This window comes from Mesocricetus auratus, unplaced genomic scaffold (genome assembly GCF_017639785.1).
Source record: "Mesocricetus auratus isolate SY011 unplaced genomic scaffold, BCM_Maur_2.0 Super-Scaffold_100004, whole genome shotgun sequence".
Taxonomy (NCBI): domain Eukaryota; kingdom Metazoa; phylum Chordata; class Mammalia; order Rodentia; family Cricetidae; genus Mesocricetus; species Mesocricetus auratus.
In genome coordinates this window covers 40,491,303-40,510,800 of record NW_024429189.1, presented here as the reverse complement: position 1 = coordinate 40,510,800, position 19,498 = coordinate 40,491,303, and the positions used below count along the sequence as shown (strand labels likewise).

Genomic DNA, 19,498 nt, shown 5'->3' with positions numbered 1-19,498 from the left:
CTGTCTGTACGGACCTCTAGACCTCTATGGTTAACTAGTGGAAGCTCCACCCTCTGGTCTCCAGGCAAACTTTATTTGTCAGAACACAAACAAAATATCACACAACAGGTAGGAGTAATTATTTTAATGGATGGTGTTCTGATTCCGTTTGTTGTTTTGATAAACACTATGACCAAAGCAACTTAAGGGAGGAAAGAATTTATTGACTTGTACTTCTGGTTCACACTCTCTCACTGAGGGAAGTCAGGACAGGAACTCAAGAAGGCCCTTGAAGCAGAAACCATGGAGGAATGTCATTTTCCGGTTCACTCACAGGCTTGTATTTAGCTAGCTTTCTGATGTAGGCAGGGATCATCAGCCTAGAGGCAGTGCTGTCACCGTGTGCTAAGCCTTCATGCATCAATTCATCAAGACAATCTCCCACAGGTCATCCTCATCTAGGAGATTCCTCAATGGAGGTTTTCCTTCCCAGGAAACTCTAGGATGTGTTAATTTGGCCACTGAAGCTAACTAGAACAGATGTTGTGATTTTGGACTATTCAAATGTCTTATGCTTCACTCATCCATTAAAAACATTGTTTGTCACAAAAGGCACTCAGGGGAGTGTGGTAAGACAGATAAAAATTTCTGTTCTGAAGGAAGAAGTATTTTGTGGACATACTACGTAAGCAGAACCACGCAGAGAAGCACATGGAGCAGTTAGGAGGCAGAGGGGCATGGACCAGGAGAGGCTGACAAGAGCCTTGGTTGTGGTTTCTGAGTAGAAGACATGTGTAGAGAAACCAAGTTGAGGATTGTCTAGTCTGAGGGGCTAACTGTGGTCATCTGGCACTTGGCCAGATGATTAGAGAAGGGATGTAGTGTTCCTAAAGGGCAAGGGGGTAAATGCTGAACTCACCGGCTTTCATATGAAAGGCAAGTCACTTGCCATCTACGGGAATTCTATAGCCCCGGGAAGGGTGGTCCTTCCAGAGTAGCAAAGCCCCGGATGTCAAAGCCTCCAGTACAGAACTGGAAACCATCGTCTCCACACACATTGTTGATATTGAAGAGCACCAAATAACATGTTCTCTGTAGATACAAGTCCATATCCCCCAGTGCTCTCTACTAAGTACAGACACTATGACCAGATACAAAGACAGCTCTGTACTCAAGTACTGGGTTCTCTGCCTGTGGCACCTCAGTAAATAAATGCTGCAGGAACTTCCAATAAAATATTAAACACAACTGATGACAGCACAGTTAGCCAGTGGTAAAACTGGGAACTGGCCTTCGGCTTCCCTCTTCTGGTGTGCTGCTCTCCAGTATGATGCTGGGCGCTGGAGAGACAACTAGTGCTTAAGCGCAGGGGCTGCTCTTCCAGAGACCTGGGTTCAGTCCCCATCACCGTCTGGTTGCTCACAACTGTCTATAACTTCTGTTCCAGGGACTCCAACGACACCTCTGGCCTCCACAGGCACCGAGGCACACATGTGGCACGCGGACATACATGCAGGCAAAACACCCATACACATAAAAAAGTAAGAATGTTTTCAATCTATATACCTGCCACTATCAAGAAATTCTAATTAACACACTTCTGTTAATGATGATCTCACCTTTGGGATGTTTTTAGAAAGGTTGACTCTGGGAAATTTGAGAGAATGTCCAGAACTTTTGTTTTTTTTTTTTTGTTTGTTTGTTTGTTTTGTTTTTCATGACAGGGTTTCTCTGTGTGTCCCTAGCTGTCCTGAAACTCACTCTGTAGACCAGGCTGGCCTTGAACTCAGATCTGCCTGCCTCTGGCTCCCCAGTGCTGGGATTAAAGGTGTGCATCACCACTGCCCTGCCAGAATCTTCTCTCCTATTGCATTCTGGTCTTGCAGCCTCCTATGGATTTATTCCCAAAGATGAATCATAGAAAGTTGGACTGAAATCTGGAACCTGGTATCTCACAGGCACCAGTCGTAACTGCATGCCAGGGCCTGCCAGAGCATCTGGCCCCTGAGTTTATGGTCTCTCTATTTGGGGAAGTGAAACGAAGTTTGAGAGACCCAGAGAACCCTTCAGTGCCACATCTTTGTATTAGTCCCCAGACACATTCCTCATGTCTTTGCTTCCTAGAGGAGAAAACAGTAATTAGCTATGAGTCACAGACCTTATGATTCACATCTATGATTATTATTTTTTCTTCAGCTAAATAAACTGTATACATCCTTCATGGTTTAATTGTGAACTCTTGCTGCTTAGCTACAAATAGAAACTTGGGTATTAGTAAGTCCGAAATGTTGCTTTAAGGATTGATGAGTCTCTCATCTTACTCTTGCTTCATAGGAAATTATGGCCTCCCTGGATGGCTGCTCCACAGGCTGCAATCAGATGTCAGCCCACCTTGGTGAAGATTGTTGCATTGATTGGCCACCAGACAGGCTAATGTCGTTTGTATTCCTGACAGAAGGAGGAAGTTTATTTTAAAATCACGTATATAGAAGCAGAACACTCTTGATTTTTGCTCTTTTGAATACAGATAGATTCTTTCCCATTACTTAAATCTAAACTACAATATACTATCTCATTTGTAATCTACTTACATACATCTGACTAGCATGATCAAATATTAGATCTACTTGCATAAATAGAATATCAAACAAAATGTACATCAAATAGTGTTAATGGTATACAGACGATCCTTCTTTTTAAAAAGCTGAGTAATTTTCCTTTAACAGAAATAATTCTATATTGCATGGAGGATGCTTCTGTTTGTTTTGTCTTTGCTTTCAAAGAGAAAGTCTCTTTGTAAGAATGAACATTGAATTTATCAAAGTCTATGAAAGTCTTATAGCATTTTATAAAGCACTTTCATAGCTATTGCTTCATTTTGATTTGTAGAAACCTCATCTGGAAAGTGTCACAGGAATTACAATGTCTATCTTTAAGAGTTAAGGAAAACCTGCCATGTGTTGTGGTGCACACCTTTGATGCCAGCACTCAGGAGGCAGAGGCAGACAGATCTCTGTGAGTTTGAGGCCAGCCTAGTCTACAGAGTGAATTCCAGGTCAGCCAATGATTTACAGTGAGATCAGATCTGTTTATTTATTTAATTGAAATTCCCGATGGAAATGGAGAAGATTGCCCAGGCACATCTCTGTCTCAGTGGCTGTGATGACAACCCCTTTAGTAGCGCTGTCCTCTCGGGTGGTCTAAGCTGTTCCTCCTTGGGGTGCTGTGTGTGCATCCACCCTCTGCTAGTAATGGAGTCCCACCATGCCTAAAGCACGCATACCAAGGGCCATTAACAGCTGCAAGTACTGAACCGTGTCACTCTTATGCCGGGCTGTGCATCGCTGTCTCGTAAATATTTCTCTGTTTTAACCACAGCGGTGTTGGAAATGGCCCTCTAGGAGAAAGGAGCCTGGTTTGTAGTCATTGCTAGTTTTTGTGCTATAAATGCTCCCATTGTGGCTAACTTAAGGCTGTGGTTTAACAGCTGGCTTGTAAAACCCTGAAAATGTAACAGCTGCAACTCCCACCACCCACCTAGCACCATTCTTACGGTTCATGGGCTCATGTACTATCATTGCCATGTCCATTTCACAGACATGAAAACCAAAGGCTACGTGATCCAGGAAACTGTAGAGCCAGGTATGTAGGTCTGGGTTCTGTGTGACTAAAGCTCAGTTGAAACAGTAAAATAAAACTTAAGTGTAACCAGTCAGAAACCCTCAGCTAACATCTCCCTATGGATTTCCACTTTATCTGCTGCTGGGGATCAAACCCTCAGCTTGCACATCCTAGGCAAGCACTTTACTGCTAACCGCATCTTCAAACACATATGTACACACACACAGGTACACACATGCATGAGCATACACACACACATGCATGCACACACGTACACACACACAAGCATACACACAAACACATAAATGTACACATACATGCACACACACATGCACACACATACATGCACACATGCACACACACACATTGTTTTAACTTGCTTCTGCAAACACCTATGAGAGTTTTCCTCTCCCCCAGCCCTAGTGGAGCCCCGAGCCTCTTGTCATCTGCTGCAGTCTACTTTGTGAATCACTTTCTGCTCAATTAAATGCTTCAAAATTTAATGTGCCTAAATTTATTCCTTATCTATTTATGATTTAATGAATCTTTAGTTAGTATCTAACAGTCTCCTCACTGGTCCCCTTTCTTCTCTAAATCAATCCCCTTTCTGCCCTCTTGTCATAAATATTATATATATTTAGAGTCTGCATTTGAGGGAAGCATCATGTTTTGTCTTTCTTTTCTGCCACTACTCTCTCCTGTGTCCACTTACCCTTCCTTCCCTTTAAAACACCCCTTCCCACATATATAGTTCCCTTTCTACTTCTCTCTCTCTCTCTCTCTCTCTCTCTCACACACACACACACACACACACACACACACACACACACACGCACGCACACGCACATACACATACATACACACACATTTTTTTCTCAAGAACCAATAAAATTTGCAGACATCTACTGAACACCTACAACATGTAGGTACTTTCATTTTAAGTAAGCCCACAACCTCTCTGGAAAACAGATCCTGTTGGTATTCTTCTCTCTTTACAAGCAGGAAACTCAGGCACAGACATTAAATTACTCAAAGGTTACACAGCTCATCCAGGATGTTCATGCTGGATACAGTCTCAGAGCCCCATGTAGTCTCTACACTCCCCACACCACCACCATGATGCCTAATTCAACAGCCAGCAGCCAACCTGTGTTGAAATTCTTGGAGTTTGGGTTTTTCCTGGCACATTTTGTCTTTTCCTACCCTAACAAAAATCTCTTGATTTGTCTTATCTAAAGCAGGGGTCTCTGCATTATCTCTGGGCTAATCCTCAACCTTGCCTCGGCTGTTAAACTGTCTGAAATGAACCACCCTTCATGGGTGACTCTCAGAGAACTGAGTAATAGGACCTCAAGACTCCAGTTCCATGTAATTGGGAACAGAAAAGTTTCCCATAAGTCTCGGTGGGTGGCCAACTGGCCTGTAACATTTACAGAGCCTGAAGCAAGAATGCTAATGGAGGCTCACAAAACCATTTGTCTACACGGAATTATAAATCAAAGCTAGTAAATGTTTGCAATAGAACTTGTTTTTCCTACCTCCTCTGAAATCATTGAACCCCTCAGAGGGCAGGGAAAATTGGTCCAAGCCTACCCATAGCCCCTTTCCTCTCACCCCTGACTCAGTCTTGTCTTTCCACACATGAATGCAAACATCCCACCCACAGTCAAGCTAGGTCCCCCTCTCAAGCCAACAGCAGCTCTGGCTACCTCTTGGGTAGACACGCAGGGGCCATAGCCTGTCCCTAGGAAGACAGACCCTAAGGAGGAAGACTTCAAGCCCTGTGTGTGAACTAGGTTTTTGGGAAGGAAATTTGAAGCCTCAGAGGTGGAAAGGAATACCTTGAGACTGGAAGAGCACCACGGCCCAGGCCTCCAAAGCACAGAGATCAACACCCAGGCCCATCCAAGTACTTGACAAACAGGTAAAAACTATGTGAGGTAGGAACCTCACATTAATATTCCAGTTACATCATTGTGAGGTGATCGCTTCCTAGTGGCTAAAAGTCACCTGTTCAGGCCCTGATGACTAGACCAGTGTGAGAGCTAATGCAATCATTTGGCTAATGAGTTATAACAAATGTGGCGTGATTCTTCAATGCTGTCCTATTTATGATTTGAGTTACCTGGAGCTTTTTCCTCCCAGAGATCCAACCCTGAATATGCAAATTACTAGAATAAATTTCTTTATTTAGTTCACCGAGTGTGAAAGCAGACGATTTCCTAAAATTTAAGGTTTAGCACTTCAACTTTCTAGATTCTGGCAGAAAAAGAAAGGGGAGCGAGACAGTGACTTGGTACAGACGCCAAGAGCCTGAGCGCGGAGCCCTAAAGAGCTCAGGACACACCTGACCAGCCACTGTGCCGGAGGACGCCCGCCCGTGAGTACACCAGGCCTGGTTTGCTCTCTCTAGCATGAAAGTTCTGGAACTTCCTAATGTGCCAGCTCACCCGGAGGGCTTGTTTAAAAGGCAACAGAATGCTGAGTCTCCCAGAAAGTTTCTTTTGGTAGGTCTGATTGGGGTCTGAGACTGCATTTTTATTCAGTTCCCAGAGGGTGCCGTTGCCATTGGTCTGTGGGATTTTGTCACTTCCCGAAGTTCTGCCTTAGGGTTCTCATAGTCACTCCCGCTGCATCCACAGCGTACTGTAGCTCTAGTCCGTAAATGCTCACCCTTCCACCTTCCTGAAAACATAACTGACAGCCTGTCTCTGCACCATGAACCCACACCAGACATTAAAATCAATAGTAAAACTAAACTTTTCAAGGAAGGAGGGAGGCAGGGAGGGAAGGAGGGTGGGGAGGGAGGGAGAAAGGGAGGGAGGAAGTGGGATAAGATACATGTACTTTCCCAAGGCAATGACACATTCCAAAGGTCTCCGATCATAACTTCTGCTTATCCTCCTCCTACAAACACCCTGTCCACAGCCCCACACCAGGTCTCTAGTGTGCACACAGTTCTAACTTCACTTGCTCTGGGTCTTATACGACCACTTCTCTTATTTCTGCCCACTTACTAGGACACTGATGGCCCAGTCTCTTTACATTTTGGCCTGAACTATTGAGAAAGAGCCTCAGAGTTTTTTCCCGGATGGGGCTTTCCCTTCTGGGACCACCGCTGGTGTGGGAGCAGAGAGGCCAGGATGAGAGAAGAGAGGGAAGTGATAAGGACTGAGTTCATAAGGAGCACAGGAATGAAATCATGTCATCTGTCCTCAGACAAGGTCTTTCCAACATACAAATGAATGGCTGTAGGATGTACCTGATGTGGACAATGGTGACCAGAAATAGTTTTATAAGTACATTACAGCTAAATATCAAAGCTTTACAGTAAGGTTTGAGCATTTAGTATTGTTTAGTTTTGTGCTACATCTTGTACCGAATAGAACTCTTGTGGATAAAAATAATCATTACACAGATGTTGACTCTATGATTTATTCCATCAAAGAAATAATATTTTTACATGTTAATATTTCTGGTAGGTAAGTGGTTTTGTTGTTTAGAGACAGGGTCTCATTATGCAGCCATTGGTTGGGGTGGAACTCACAGAGATCTGCATTCCTCTGCTTCTCAGGCACTAGGATTAAAGGTGTGCACCACCATACTGTGATGGTTGTACACTGTGAGGATGTGTCGCTCGGATTGGTTTAATAAAAAGCTGGATGTCCAGCAGCCAGATAGATTTGTGGGGCACAGAGGACGCTGGGAAGGAAGAAGGGCAGAGACGCATAGAGATGGAGAGCAAGCGAGACAGACAGGAGAAGAGACAGCCACAGCGTGGCCGCACACAGGTTAATAGAAATGGGTTAATTTAAGTTGTAAGAGCTCGTTAGGAACCAGCTAGGCTACAGGCTGAGGTTTCATATTTACTATGTCTCCATGTCATTATTGGGGAGCCAATGGTCCCGACGAAAATGTCCCACCATACGACACGGTTTTTCTCTTGTATTCACTTTACTGAAAGGAAACAATTACGTCTTTGAAAATACCTGAAAACAAGACTGTGAAGTGGCAGCAGACAGTTTTTATTTACTTCATTACTTGTACATTCAGTTTTTATTTTGGTTTATATAAATGAGTAGCATCCCCCAAGGCAACCCATATGGGGTTACAAAATACCATTTTCTTCATGAATTAAGTTTTTAATAAAAATGGTACCTCGGACCATGGCTACCGGTGGCATTTTTTTCCCTCTAGATCATGCTTAAAAGTTTGAGCACAAGTTCCTTGCATGAAGGACTGTTTTTTGAAACAGGCTCATTATGCCACTCTCAACTGGAGTCTGGCTATGTAGACCAGGCTAGTCTTGAACTCACTTCTGAGTTTGAGTGCTGGGATTAGAGACATATACCACCACACCTGGAGCATGATGTTTTTATCCAATTAGCGGTAGTGAAAACCAAGCACAAGGAATCCTTTTCTATAACCTTTCTCTCTTCTATTTTAAAGAAAAATACTGACTCGCATATAGAAGCAAAAAAAGAGAGCAGACCAGAATTCAAGTACCAACTTGTAGATTTACTTGTTAAAGTCTGTAAGATTATGTTTAAATTTAAATCTGCAGGAAATTATGAATTAAAGTGGATGAATACTGAAAATTATCAACTGATACAAATTTTATAACTATAAAGGAGTCCCTAAACCAACATTTACTTATTTTTGACAAAAGGACACTTTTAAGTGGTTATATCAGGCATGGGGTAATCTTTGGAATTGTTAAACACCAAAAGAATATCTATGGATGGGAAATAGAGCAAATGACCTGAGGAGGTGTGAGCCTGGTGTGAGCATGGGGACATCCCACCACAATGGTGAAAGACCCTTCATCAGCCAGTGTGCTCAGGGCAGAGCAGCTGGTCACAGTGGGAACCAACGGAAGTCTGCTGACATCAGCAGGAGTTTTCTCTAGAGCTGTCATATGTAGAAACCTTTCAACTCGGGCCTAATTCGGATGTATGAACCCACCCTAGACTGTTCTGTCTCCAAATGGTCATGGGAATCCTTCAATATCATTACAATGTCTATGCTATAGACCCAGCTGGTACGTCTAGGAAACTAAAGGTCTGGAGTGGGAAGGAGACTTGCTTTTCATTGTTTGTCTTTGATTGCATTTGTTTTTTGTGTGGGGGGATCATTTTTATTTAATAGACTATAGTAGGCTTTCTTCTGTGTGTCCCCTTTGTAGTCTCAGGATTTTTAATTACAGAGGTGATAGAATGTTGACATAGTAAGGCCAAAGAAGAATTTGTTACCCAGTTTTCCAAGCAAGGGTATGCCATATTACTAAGAATCAACAACTGTGGTGGCTGGATTATAAAATCTTCCCCATAAGCTCGAGATTTAAACACTCAGCCCCCTTTTGGAGGCACTGTCTGGGGGAGTTGCGATAGTTTAAGAGTTGCTTGAGGAAGTACGTCACTGGAGGAGGGCTTTGAGGACCTATACTCCTCCCTTACAGCCAGTTCATTCTTTCTTTCCTGTGTATGGATGGAAATGTGACCACTAAGCTTCCTGCTCCTGCTACCGTACCTCCCTCACCATTGTAGATTCCCCCTGTGGAAACATAAGACAAAATAAACTTTTCCATAGCTGCTTTTGGGCATGGTGTTTTATTACAGCAACAGAAAAGGTAATTCACACAACAGGGAAACACAGAGTTTGGTTAAAAAAAAAAAAAAAGCAAACTAGCCCCATGGCCTGTACAGTCTAAGTGGTTCTGGAAGGACTCTAGGGTAGTCTCTTTGTCAGGTATTTGGTTCTGACGTGATCTAGCACAGGAAAATGTGGGATTGATGTATGAGAATTAGATAAATGGAGATGGTTCATATACAAGATGCTACTATGCTAGAGCTAGGGAACCCTAGATGGGACAGATTCTTAGGGTCTACAAGATCCTAAATATCAGGGCATGAAAAATACAGAAGTAGGAAAATAAAGTCAATATAGTTCATATAATTATCTCTGTGGTAAATAGATGCCAATAAAGGATCTGAAAAAGTACAGTTGAAACCAGGTGATAGAAACGTAATCATTTTTGGTGCAATTAAATATGTAAAACATGCCGTTTCGTAAATTCTGCTCTGTTGCTATGGGAATGTGATGAGGGATGCCCAACTTTCAGCAACTATATCCACACAAATCCTGAGAGAGCTTGGGAAGGGATTCTAAACCCAAAAAAACAGAGGCAAGATGACTTCTTGGTAGCAGCATTTTCTCGGGTGTGCTCTGTTTGCTAGAAGCAAGCAGAGGCTCTTGTTCCTTTAAAAGAGGATTCCTGACTCAGCATTAGTGGCAAAAACCCCACAGCTCTTTTAAGAGGCCCTACCACCAAACACTTACAGGGTGTTTCTGAGCAGCCGGCAGCATGGACCTAGAAACTCGGCAGAGTTGTGGCAATAAGCATGGCTCCCACCAGTTCTCCTCTGGAAGCTACTCTCAGAAAGTCAAGGAATAAAGCAGGGCCAGCTGCCACCTTAATCTTAACCATGCTGTTTAGCAGATTAAAGGCTCATATGATCAGAAAAAGATTGAGACAGACAGTAAAGACTGATTTCGATAAAGAAAAACCTCTAAAGGGTTTACAGTATATTTAAAAATATACATAGGCTTGGGAGAGAAAAGAAAAAGGATAGATAAAGTCCTTAAAAAAGAAATAAAGTAGCTGGGTGCGATGCACTTGGGAGGCAGAGGCAGGCAGAGCTCTGTGATTTCAAGGCCAGTCTGGTTTACAGACTAAATTTCAGGACAACCAATGTTCCACAGAGAAACCATGTATAAAAAAAAAAACAAAAAAAAAGTAAGAGAAATAGGCTAATTTAAAGAAAAACACATAAAGATGGAAAACACACAGAGAGTCTGGATACTGTATGTTATTATGTTTTCTTTGAATTGTTTGATTTCTGAGGAATCAACAGCTACTAACAGACATTTGATTATAAATGCAGCTGAATTAATCCAACCTATATATTTTGAAAAAGCCTTGACTTCCAAATTTAAGTCTAAGGACAGGTTACTTTGGAAAAGAGGTTCTACTTTTGTTTCCACAGAAGATGAAGAACTGTGGATTTCTTCCAGACTAATATGGTTTGATTAAGCAAGACCCCCTGAAGCAGTGGCCCAGGTGATCCAACATCCAAGGCAGCTGAGACCATGCAGCCTCAGACTACTACAGCCAGGATTTGACCAGGTTTCTGGGTTTTCTCAGGATCCCCATGGGTTTGACAGTGCCCCAAACACCTTGGAGAGACTACACCCATATTCCCAAATATTTTTTGTAATTATTTGTTATCATTTAAATGGGGTTGGTTACAAATGGTTAATGATCGCAGTCAATCTCTTTCTAAAGAAAAAAGGGACTATGAGATAGAAATGAATATATTACATTGATATGGATTTTGGCTTATTGCTACAAATTTAAGGTCAATTTTGCTATATGTATATTGATGCTCTTGTTTAAATATTGTGTTATACAACTCATTTAAAAATGTAATGGATAATTAAAATACAAATTTATAGTCACCTATAATAGTCAAAATTATAGTTATGTTAATTAGGTTTTCTAGATATACAGAGGTATATTTCAAATGGGTAGGTGTTCTTCAAAACCTTTCAAAGACCTATAAAATATGGCATTTAAAATGGTTTATTAGTGTTTTTCATGACAATGAGACACAACTGCTCCTGGCAAAACCAATTATGTCAGAGAGGATGATGGGCATTGAAGAAGTTCATTATGGAGTTTGCCTTCAACATGGCAGGGATGCCCATTTGGACAAGAAACTGGTCTTGCCTGGACTACTTGACAACTTGACAGCACACTGTCCAAACTGGACAAGCAGGTTACAAAGAAAATTGACTTCTAAACTTGTCAAAAGACAGGATGATCCTTCAAGATTCCTGCTTCACGGAAAATTCTGCAAGATACTAGGCCTATAGGCTGAAGAGGGATGCCCCAACGTTACAGAGGAACTTTGGGTGATTGTCCAGGCAGAGAGATGTCTCTGTCAATTCTAGAGTTTACATATTATCCTTCTGAGGTATTTGATGGAGTTGAAGACAGATAGTAATGGTTATGGTTTTCCTTATTTATGATAAAACACAACTTTAGACTCACAAAAATAGGATAAATTATAGAACATTTTCTTTAATTTTTGCCAAATGTTAATGGACTAAATATTGTAATTATAATTCTTGCTTGATGATTGTTTTGTTATATATAATTTTACTATGCTAAAGTTAAAACCCTCCTTTTTATTTTGACAGAAAAGGGGAAATGATGGGGGATGTCCTTCTGTATGCTGTGAATATATGTTTCTCTTATTGGTTTATGAATAAAGCTGTTTCAGCCAGTGGACAGGCAGGATGTAGCCAGGCAAGAAGTATATTCGGGGCTACCAGACTAGGAGAAGACTGGGAAGAGGAACACAGAGTCACCAGAGAGATACCATGTAGCTGCTGAAGGAGCAAGAGGTCTGAGCATTCACTGGTAAGCCAAGGCTACATGGAGATACATAGATTAATAGAAATGGGTTAATAATTAAGAGAGAGCTAGCCAATAACAAGCCTGAGCCATTGGCCAAACAGTTTATAATTAATATAAGCCTCTGTGTGTTTATTTGAGACTAAATGACTGTGGGACCAGGCAGAATAGAAACTTCTGTCAACAGAAATGGGTATAATACAAATGTTCAGATAAATACTAGATTTACATGTTTCATAATGAACATGTTGTGATATTACTGGCTTGAACAATTACAATATTTCAATAGTTTTGATATTGCAGCTATACATGCCTACATTTGCCAAAGGAAATATGTGACAACTGAGTGCAGAAGACAGTTTGCCAGAGTCAGTTTTACCCCTCCACAATGTGGGTTTCAGGAATCAAACATGGATTATCAGGTTTGGCAGCAAGCTCCCTTACCCACTCAGCCATCTCGCTATCCCAGAAGTTACATCCTTTTTTTTTTTTTTTTGACTCAATGTATTATTTATTTGTTACCCTTAAAGACTTATTTTTGACTGGACTCAGAGTTAGAAGTAGAAGCTCTCAGCGAGGACAGCCTACGTCTCTTGGTGATCTGTTCCTGGCGCTTTTCTTTGGCTTCCTTCATTCTCTTGGCCAAAAGTTTAGCATATTCTGCAGCCTCCTCCTTGTTTTTCTTTGTTCGTTGTTTCTTCAGAGCAATACGACGGCGTTTGTGTTGCAGGACACGTGGAGTAACAAGACGCTGAATTTTGGGCGCTTTGGTCCTGGGCTTCTTACCTTCTTTGTTTAAAGGCTTTCTCACAACATATTGGCGGACATCATCTTCTTTAGAGAGATTAAAAAGCTTTCGGATTCCGCTAGCTCTTTTAGGTCCCAACCGACGAGGAACAGTAGTATCTGTCAGTCCAGGAATATCCTTCTCTCCTTTTTTTACAATAACCAAGTTGAGCACACTCAGATTGGCGTCCACGATGCATCCTCGAACAGACTTGCATTTCCTCTCTCCAGTTCTCCTTGGTCTATAGCAAGAATGCCCCTTACTCAACAGCAGGCGCACTTTGCCGTGGGTCAAAATGCCTTGCTTCATGGGAAAACCTTGTTTGTCATTCCGGCCACTGATTCGGACCACATGACCCTTCCACTCTTCACCCAGAGCATCGGCAGCTACTTCTGTGGCCATACTTCTCGTAGAACGTCCGAAGCTTGCGCTCACCGTCCACTTCGATGAGTTTCTGGCAGCCGATTGCGGGGAAGGATATATTCAGCTTCATCTTGACACAGCCAACCGCCCAGGAGGCGCCACGAAAAAGAGCTACATCCTTTTTTTTATAGCCCAGCTTCGGACACCCACATCATTATACTCCAGAAACTCAGGATTCACAAATTCCTGTCTGACCCAAAGACAGTGAATCAAGACCCCTCTTGACTAGAGGAATGCGAGCCCTACAGCAAGCACGTGGGAGCAATAAATCAGACACACAGTCTGTCACAATCAGCTGCCTGCTTTCTCTCAGAGAATAAGCCCCAAGTCCAGCACAGCTTTGGAACTCAATACTCTCCTTCATAAGTTGTGGGCCTGCTGGGGTTACTTTCATAAACAAGTAAATGCAATGAGTGGCTAAGTGTTTAGTGCCATCTAGGTTGGAAATGAAGACCTCTCCTGACTCAGGGCTCTTGCTCTTTGAAGGTTGTTATCAGAGCATGTGCTAAGGATAAGCTAAGTTTCTACTGCATAAAAGGAACTCTGGCACGGCTAATCAACCAAGACTCTGGGTTGTGAGCAGCAGACCGAACGGACTCACACTATCGTAAGTAGACAAGAACTCATTGTTTCAGGAATCTGAAATGTCCAGGGCTTCAAGGGACCTGATGAAGGCATTCCAACATGTCAGGCCTCTGTTGTGCCTTCTCATCCCTTGGTTCTTTTCCCCTCTGCACTGGTGGAGTCCTGAGGAGAAGGAATGAGGGACAATTTACAGAAATCTTCAGGAGTTTTACAAGGGATTAAGTCACTGACACCAGCCAACCCAGACAACAAACAAGCAAACACTATTAAGCAGTATCCATATGTTGTTTTCAGTATTTATGGCAGATACTTATTTTGTAAGGCAGCTTCCACCCATTTGCTGTTTTCAGCAAATGATTCTCATAACACAACCTGCAGACACACATGCGTTGCCTGCTGGGTCAGCAGCATGGAAGGATGCATAATTTAAGATTAAAACTATGTATTAGTTTAGGTTGCAAAAGTTCATTACAGGGGCAATCCAAGGCGTAGAACGATTGACGGTCATATTGTTCTCTTAAAGGCAGGTTAAACAGGCTGAGTATAAGGCAGTATATTGGCCCTAAGTGGCCTCAAAAGGTGTTATTAGCTGGGCTGTGAGGTCCAGCAAAAGTTTCAGTCTCTTAGGACATAAGAGATGTCTCTATGATACTGCATCACCACAGTGTGTGTTGTTTGTGGGTACCAGGAGAGAGCTCGTCAACCTTCCTCCTCAAATCCCTAATAATTCCTGAAAAATGATTCTGATCTCAGGGGGTCAGGTGTGCTCCTCATGCTCCTGGCCAGTCAGCCCCCACTGGGGAACTGTGATTGGTCAGTCCTGAAGACAAGGACGGTGAGACCATGATAGGCGTGGAAGCACGGATCCCTGAGTGGAACACAGAGAGCTCCAGCGACAAAAGGCAGGGCAAGTGACTTCAAAGCCACGCTCACCTGCAACGCTAACACAAGCTTTACCTCATCAAAGTTTTGGCTACAATCTTGGGAGAGTGAAAAGCAAGAGAAATCAATTAATCCTCAAACCAGAAGCACCCGGTGGGCAACTTCTGTGCTTTTCTTATGTGCCCTACTTGGTGGCACAACCCTTTCTTATTTGTTTGTTTATTTACTTATTTATATAATTTTTCTGGAACAAGGTGTTTTTCTTTGTATATCCCTGGCTACCCTGGAACTCACCGAGATCCTCCTGCCTCTACCTCCTTAGTGTGGGGATTAAAGGTGTGTGCCACCCCTGCCCTGTGACACAAGGGTTCCATCCAACAGTGTGTAAATGTTTACATTTATCTTGTGTCTTAGCACGTGCGGTGGTACCAGTACAGAGGTCAGAGGACAGCTCGTGTGAGTAGCTACTCGGGTTCTGCAGGCGGGACTCAGATAGTCAGGCCCTGAAGCAGACGCCTTTACCTGATGAGTCAGCCATCTTACCCGTCAAATTTTAATGCCGGTGTGTTCGATGGTGTGTTATCTTTGGCTGGCATTGTTTCATCTTTGTCTTTAGCCTAAACTGAGGTCTACGGTCTCCTGGGTGACAGCTAAGTTTAAAGGTTACACTTTTTTTTAAAGTCTGCTTTCTCTTAAATCACACAGGAAAAGTTAACTGCCTTAGTAACCGTTAGAATATGATTTAGGAGTCCTCGCTTCAGGTTTTTATTACTATAAAGAATACTTTTTATTAACATTGTTTCCATTAATATTGTCAGCCATGAGCCATAAAATTGACTTCTGACTATATTCACAGGCCTTTATAAAATTCTTTCTGAATCACTAGTTTTTCTCTAAATCATGTAAAACATTTTAGTAACAGAAGTGACAACCGACTTGGGTTCAGCTTTTCACCTTTGTTTCCTGAAGATTAATTTTTATGGTCACCTTGATGGGACTTAGAACCAGCTGGGAGACATCCCTGTGAGGGTGTCGGTGAAGGCGTTTTCAGAGAGGTGTGGAGTGGAAGGAAGGTTCACCCTGCACATGGGTGGCATCATTCCACGGACTGGGGTTCCCGGGTGAATAAGAAGGGGAGAGTGACCGAGCACCAGCACGCGTGTCTCCCCATTTCCTGAGCGCAGGTGAGACCAGCAGCCTCAAGCTGCAGCCCCCAGGCCCTCCCACCCACCGTGGTGGTCCCTCCCCCACCCCCACTCCTCACCCCCCCCCCCACCCCGGGCCTGCCAAGACAAGCCTTTCCTCCCCTAAGCTCAGCTGTCTTGTGTTTCAGCAGAGCAAAGAGAAAAGTAATGCAAACACCCTTCCGGAGTAGAATCGTGGTTGCTCAGAAGCGTGGGCATTCTTAGCCCTTGTCTCTTCTCACTCCCTCTCAGAGTGTTTACAAGAAATGAGTCTTGGGTCCTGGTAAAATTATTACTGCACACCACACTGGAGGTGTCTGCTTTTCAACCAAATTCTAATGATTGGAAATCATTCTTATTTTTTTCCCCTTTGGATTCCCTACAGAATTAGCCTAAACAAGGTGAATACCAAACTTTTCCTACCTCATTCCCATGGGTTTCCTGGGGCCTTTCCTTCTGAGGCTTCATGTTCCCTGTACGTCACTGCGCCTCCTCTGAACACTGCTTCGACCCAATCCCAGTTCCTGTTGGACTGTCCACTGAGACAGACATCCTCTCTTCTGGCTGCCATTTTTACATCTTATTTCTAATGCTCTCAGAAGACAGACAAGTTGTTTGCTGAAGTTCAGACACTGTTTTGCCACTAACTTTTGTCTAGAGAAGACAAACTACAAGAAAAGCAAACAAGATATAAGTCTTTGGTAGAACTGTGTTTTGGGTGGTCTGCCTGAAATTGAGATAGATGTTATGTCTGACAGCAGACATGCCCCACACACGGTGCTATAAAATAAAGATGTGTAAGTGGGACTCCCGGCCATTATTAACAGGGGACGTTAAGTGGGAATCTATAGAAATTCTGGAGCCCATGTGGCTTGTTAATTTTGAAAGCATGTGTGGAAATTACATTATTAAGTATTAGTGAATTAAAAGTGTCATTTTCATGAAATGTTAGTGTTTTCATTGTTGTTGCCAGTCAGGAGCCACATTGAGTATGTCTGAAATTCCTTCTTCAATTAAAAGAATAAAATTATTTGGAATTTGGGGTGTTGAGAGCGCTGTCTGCACAATCTTCAGGTCCTGAGTTTGAATCCTTAGAATCCACATAAAAGCCAGGCACGGTCACATGTGTGCTTGTAACCATGGAGACAAGAGGACTTCTGGGCTGAAAAACCCTGTCTCAAGGGAATAATGCAGAGGGGGAAAGAGCAGGGCACACCCAACATCTTCTTCAGGTCTCTGCGTGTGAATCCACACATATATGTGTGTACACACTGTGCACATTTCACACACACACACACACACCTTTTATAACACTCTTTGTCTAAAAACCCATGTGTCTTATGAAAGGAAGCAAGTGGCTCAAAGAGCCCAACCCTGGATTAGCAAGGCTGGAGTAAAGAGGTACTTACTGCCTTGTAGCATGAGCCTCGCCATATATGACTTCAACAGTGCAAAAGGTAACAAGGAAAAGGAAACAGGGACTCGGTGTTTCAAAAAAATATATTTTCCCTGATTGTGATCTCAGGAACAAGCCAATCCCAAATCGCCTTCTTGTGGAAAGGACACCAACTGTATTGCCACATTTGCGATCATGCACTGTATATAGTGAGGCTCTCACATGACATCAGGCACTGAAGAGCAAGCCAGGACCAGGTTAAATACAGTAGTGTGACAAGTGACAAGAACAGAGCCTAGGACGTGAGGAAGAGCTGGGCCAGAGCAAACACGAGTCCGTGATGCAAAGAAGGTAATTAAGTGGAGAGGGCAGTGTCCTCAGACATGTCAAAGGAATCAAACCGCAGCTACCGACTCCTCCTCGGGTCCCACTCCCGGAGCTCCTGGAGTAGATCCCAGGTGTCTTTCAGAGGTCTCGGCACTGCACGATTTCTAACCTTTTTTGATTTCTGCTCCCCATTTTTCAGCCTTTTTCATAGCAATATTTCAGGAGATGCTCTGGTTATTTTCTAACATCTGGATGCCTTATTCCAATAGCATCTGCCCAAGACAAACTATATATGAAAAAAAAGGAAGCGAGTTTCTCTGGCACTCTCCCTGCCTACAATTTGCAGGACCCTCCTCCTTTGTACTGGAAAAATGCTGACCCTTCTCCTCGCTTTGATCATCTACTCTTTTTCCATTTTCCATGCGCCATCAAAGACTATTACAAGATTTCATTGCCTTCACCCCCAGGTCCCGTTAGTGTCCTTGGATGTAACTGTGGGAGGATAATATTTTGAGATGCTATCTGAGACTCCTTCCCTGAATTTGTCTACTCTTTGTCCTCAATTCATTTAATCAGTCCATCCAAATGCCTTGGAGTGGAAAAGCGAAGAAAATGATTTTTTAAACATCTGAAGCATGTAACTTAGGACATTAAAAAAATATAACTTAGGCCTGGAGGGAAGTCAGGTCGTAAAAATTATAGGAGGAATAAATGGCTCTGAGTAGCATTGTCTGCTCCCTGTTAGCCGGTTGCATCCCCGCCTCCCTTCATCCTTCAACTCTGAGCATGAAAATTGACTCCCATGCTGGAGGGACATGCTCGAAGTCTGTCTGGAAATCCAAGCACAGACAAGGGCGTTGCTGAGAAAGGGTCAGGTCAAGGATTTCCTCGTGCCCAGAAAGAACATGTGTAGCAATGTGTAAGTCCAGCAGTCAGAGACATCCTCGCCCATCCCTGCAGAACCCCTTCCCCAGAACCCCACAGTAGCACAGAAGGGAGGGAGAGAAACCAGGCACACATGGAGGCCCTCGTACATCCCTGCATTCTTCCTCCTAGTCAACACTGTGGTACTTCATCCTTGGCCAATGCAGATAACCCCTGCCTGCTTGGAATGCAACTAAATTTTGTAATTGTCTCCCCATTTATGACCCTCCCAGGGCATGACCTTATTCTGCAACTGACTGCTGCAAGAATACAGTGGACATGCTTCTCACCTTCACACAAAACCACTCTGTGGAGACATGTCAGCTTAGGAACTCTAAAAGTGGCCGAATCCTCAGCCTGGTTGAAGAACTTCCTGCTCTCTCCCAGGCTGCCCTCTTCCAGGCCTTCCATGGATAGCTCTCAGGGATGACTGTGGAGAATGTCCTAGCTCTCACCTGTGACTGTGGATAATGTCCTAGCTCTCACCTGTATCTGTGGAGAATATCCTAGCTCTCACCTGTGTCTGTGGAGAATGTCCTAGCTCTCACCTGTGTCTGTGGAGAATGTCCTAGCTCTCAGCTGTGACTGTGGAGAATGTTCTAGCTCTCACCTGTGTCTGTGGAGAATGTCCTAGCTCTCACCTGTATCTGTGGAGTATGTCCTAGCTCTCAGCTGTGACTGTGGAGAATGTTCTAGCTCTCACCTGTGTCTGTGGAGAATGTTCTAGCTCTCACCTGTGTCTGTGGAGAATGTCCTAGCTCTCACCTGTGTCTGTGGAGAATGTCCTAGCTCTCACCTGTATCTGTGGAGAATGTTCTAGCTCTCACCTGTGACTGTGGAGAATGTCCTAGCTCTCACCTGTGACTGTGGAGAATGTTCTAGCTCTCACCTGTGTCTGTGGAGAATGTTCT

At 43.3% G+C, this 19,498-nt stretch overlaps 1 protein-coding gene across 1 annotated transcript; it reads right to left on the bottom strand.

The window, feature by feature from the left end:
* Positions 1-12,572: 12,572 nt before the first annotated feature.
* LOC121140382 (40S ribosomal protein S6-like) lies at positions 12,573-13,374 on the bottom strand. The gene is given in 2 exon segments (XM_040745571.1): positions 12,573-13,269; positions 13,271-13,374. Coding segments are annotated over 2 exon segments (747 nt in total). The 5' UTR covers positions 13,360-13,374; the 3' UTR covers positions 12,573-12,611.
* Between the last annotated feature and the right edge of the window lie 6,124 nt (positions 13,375-19,498).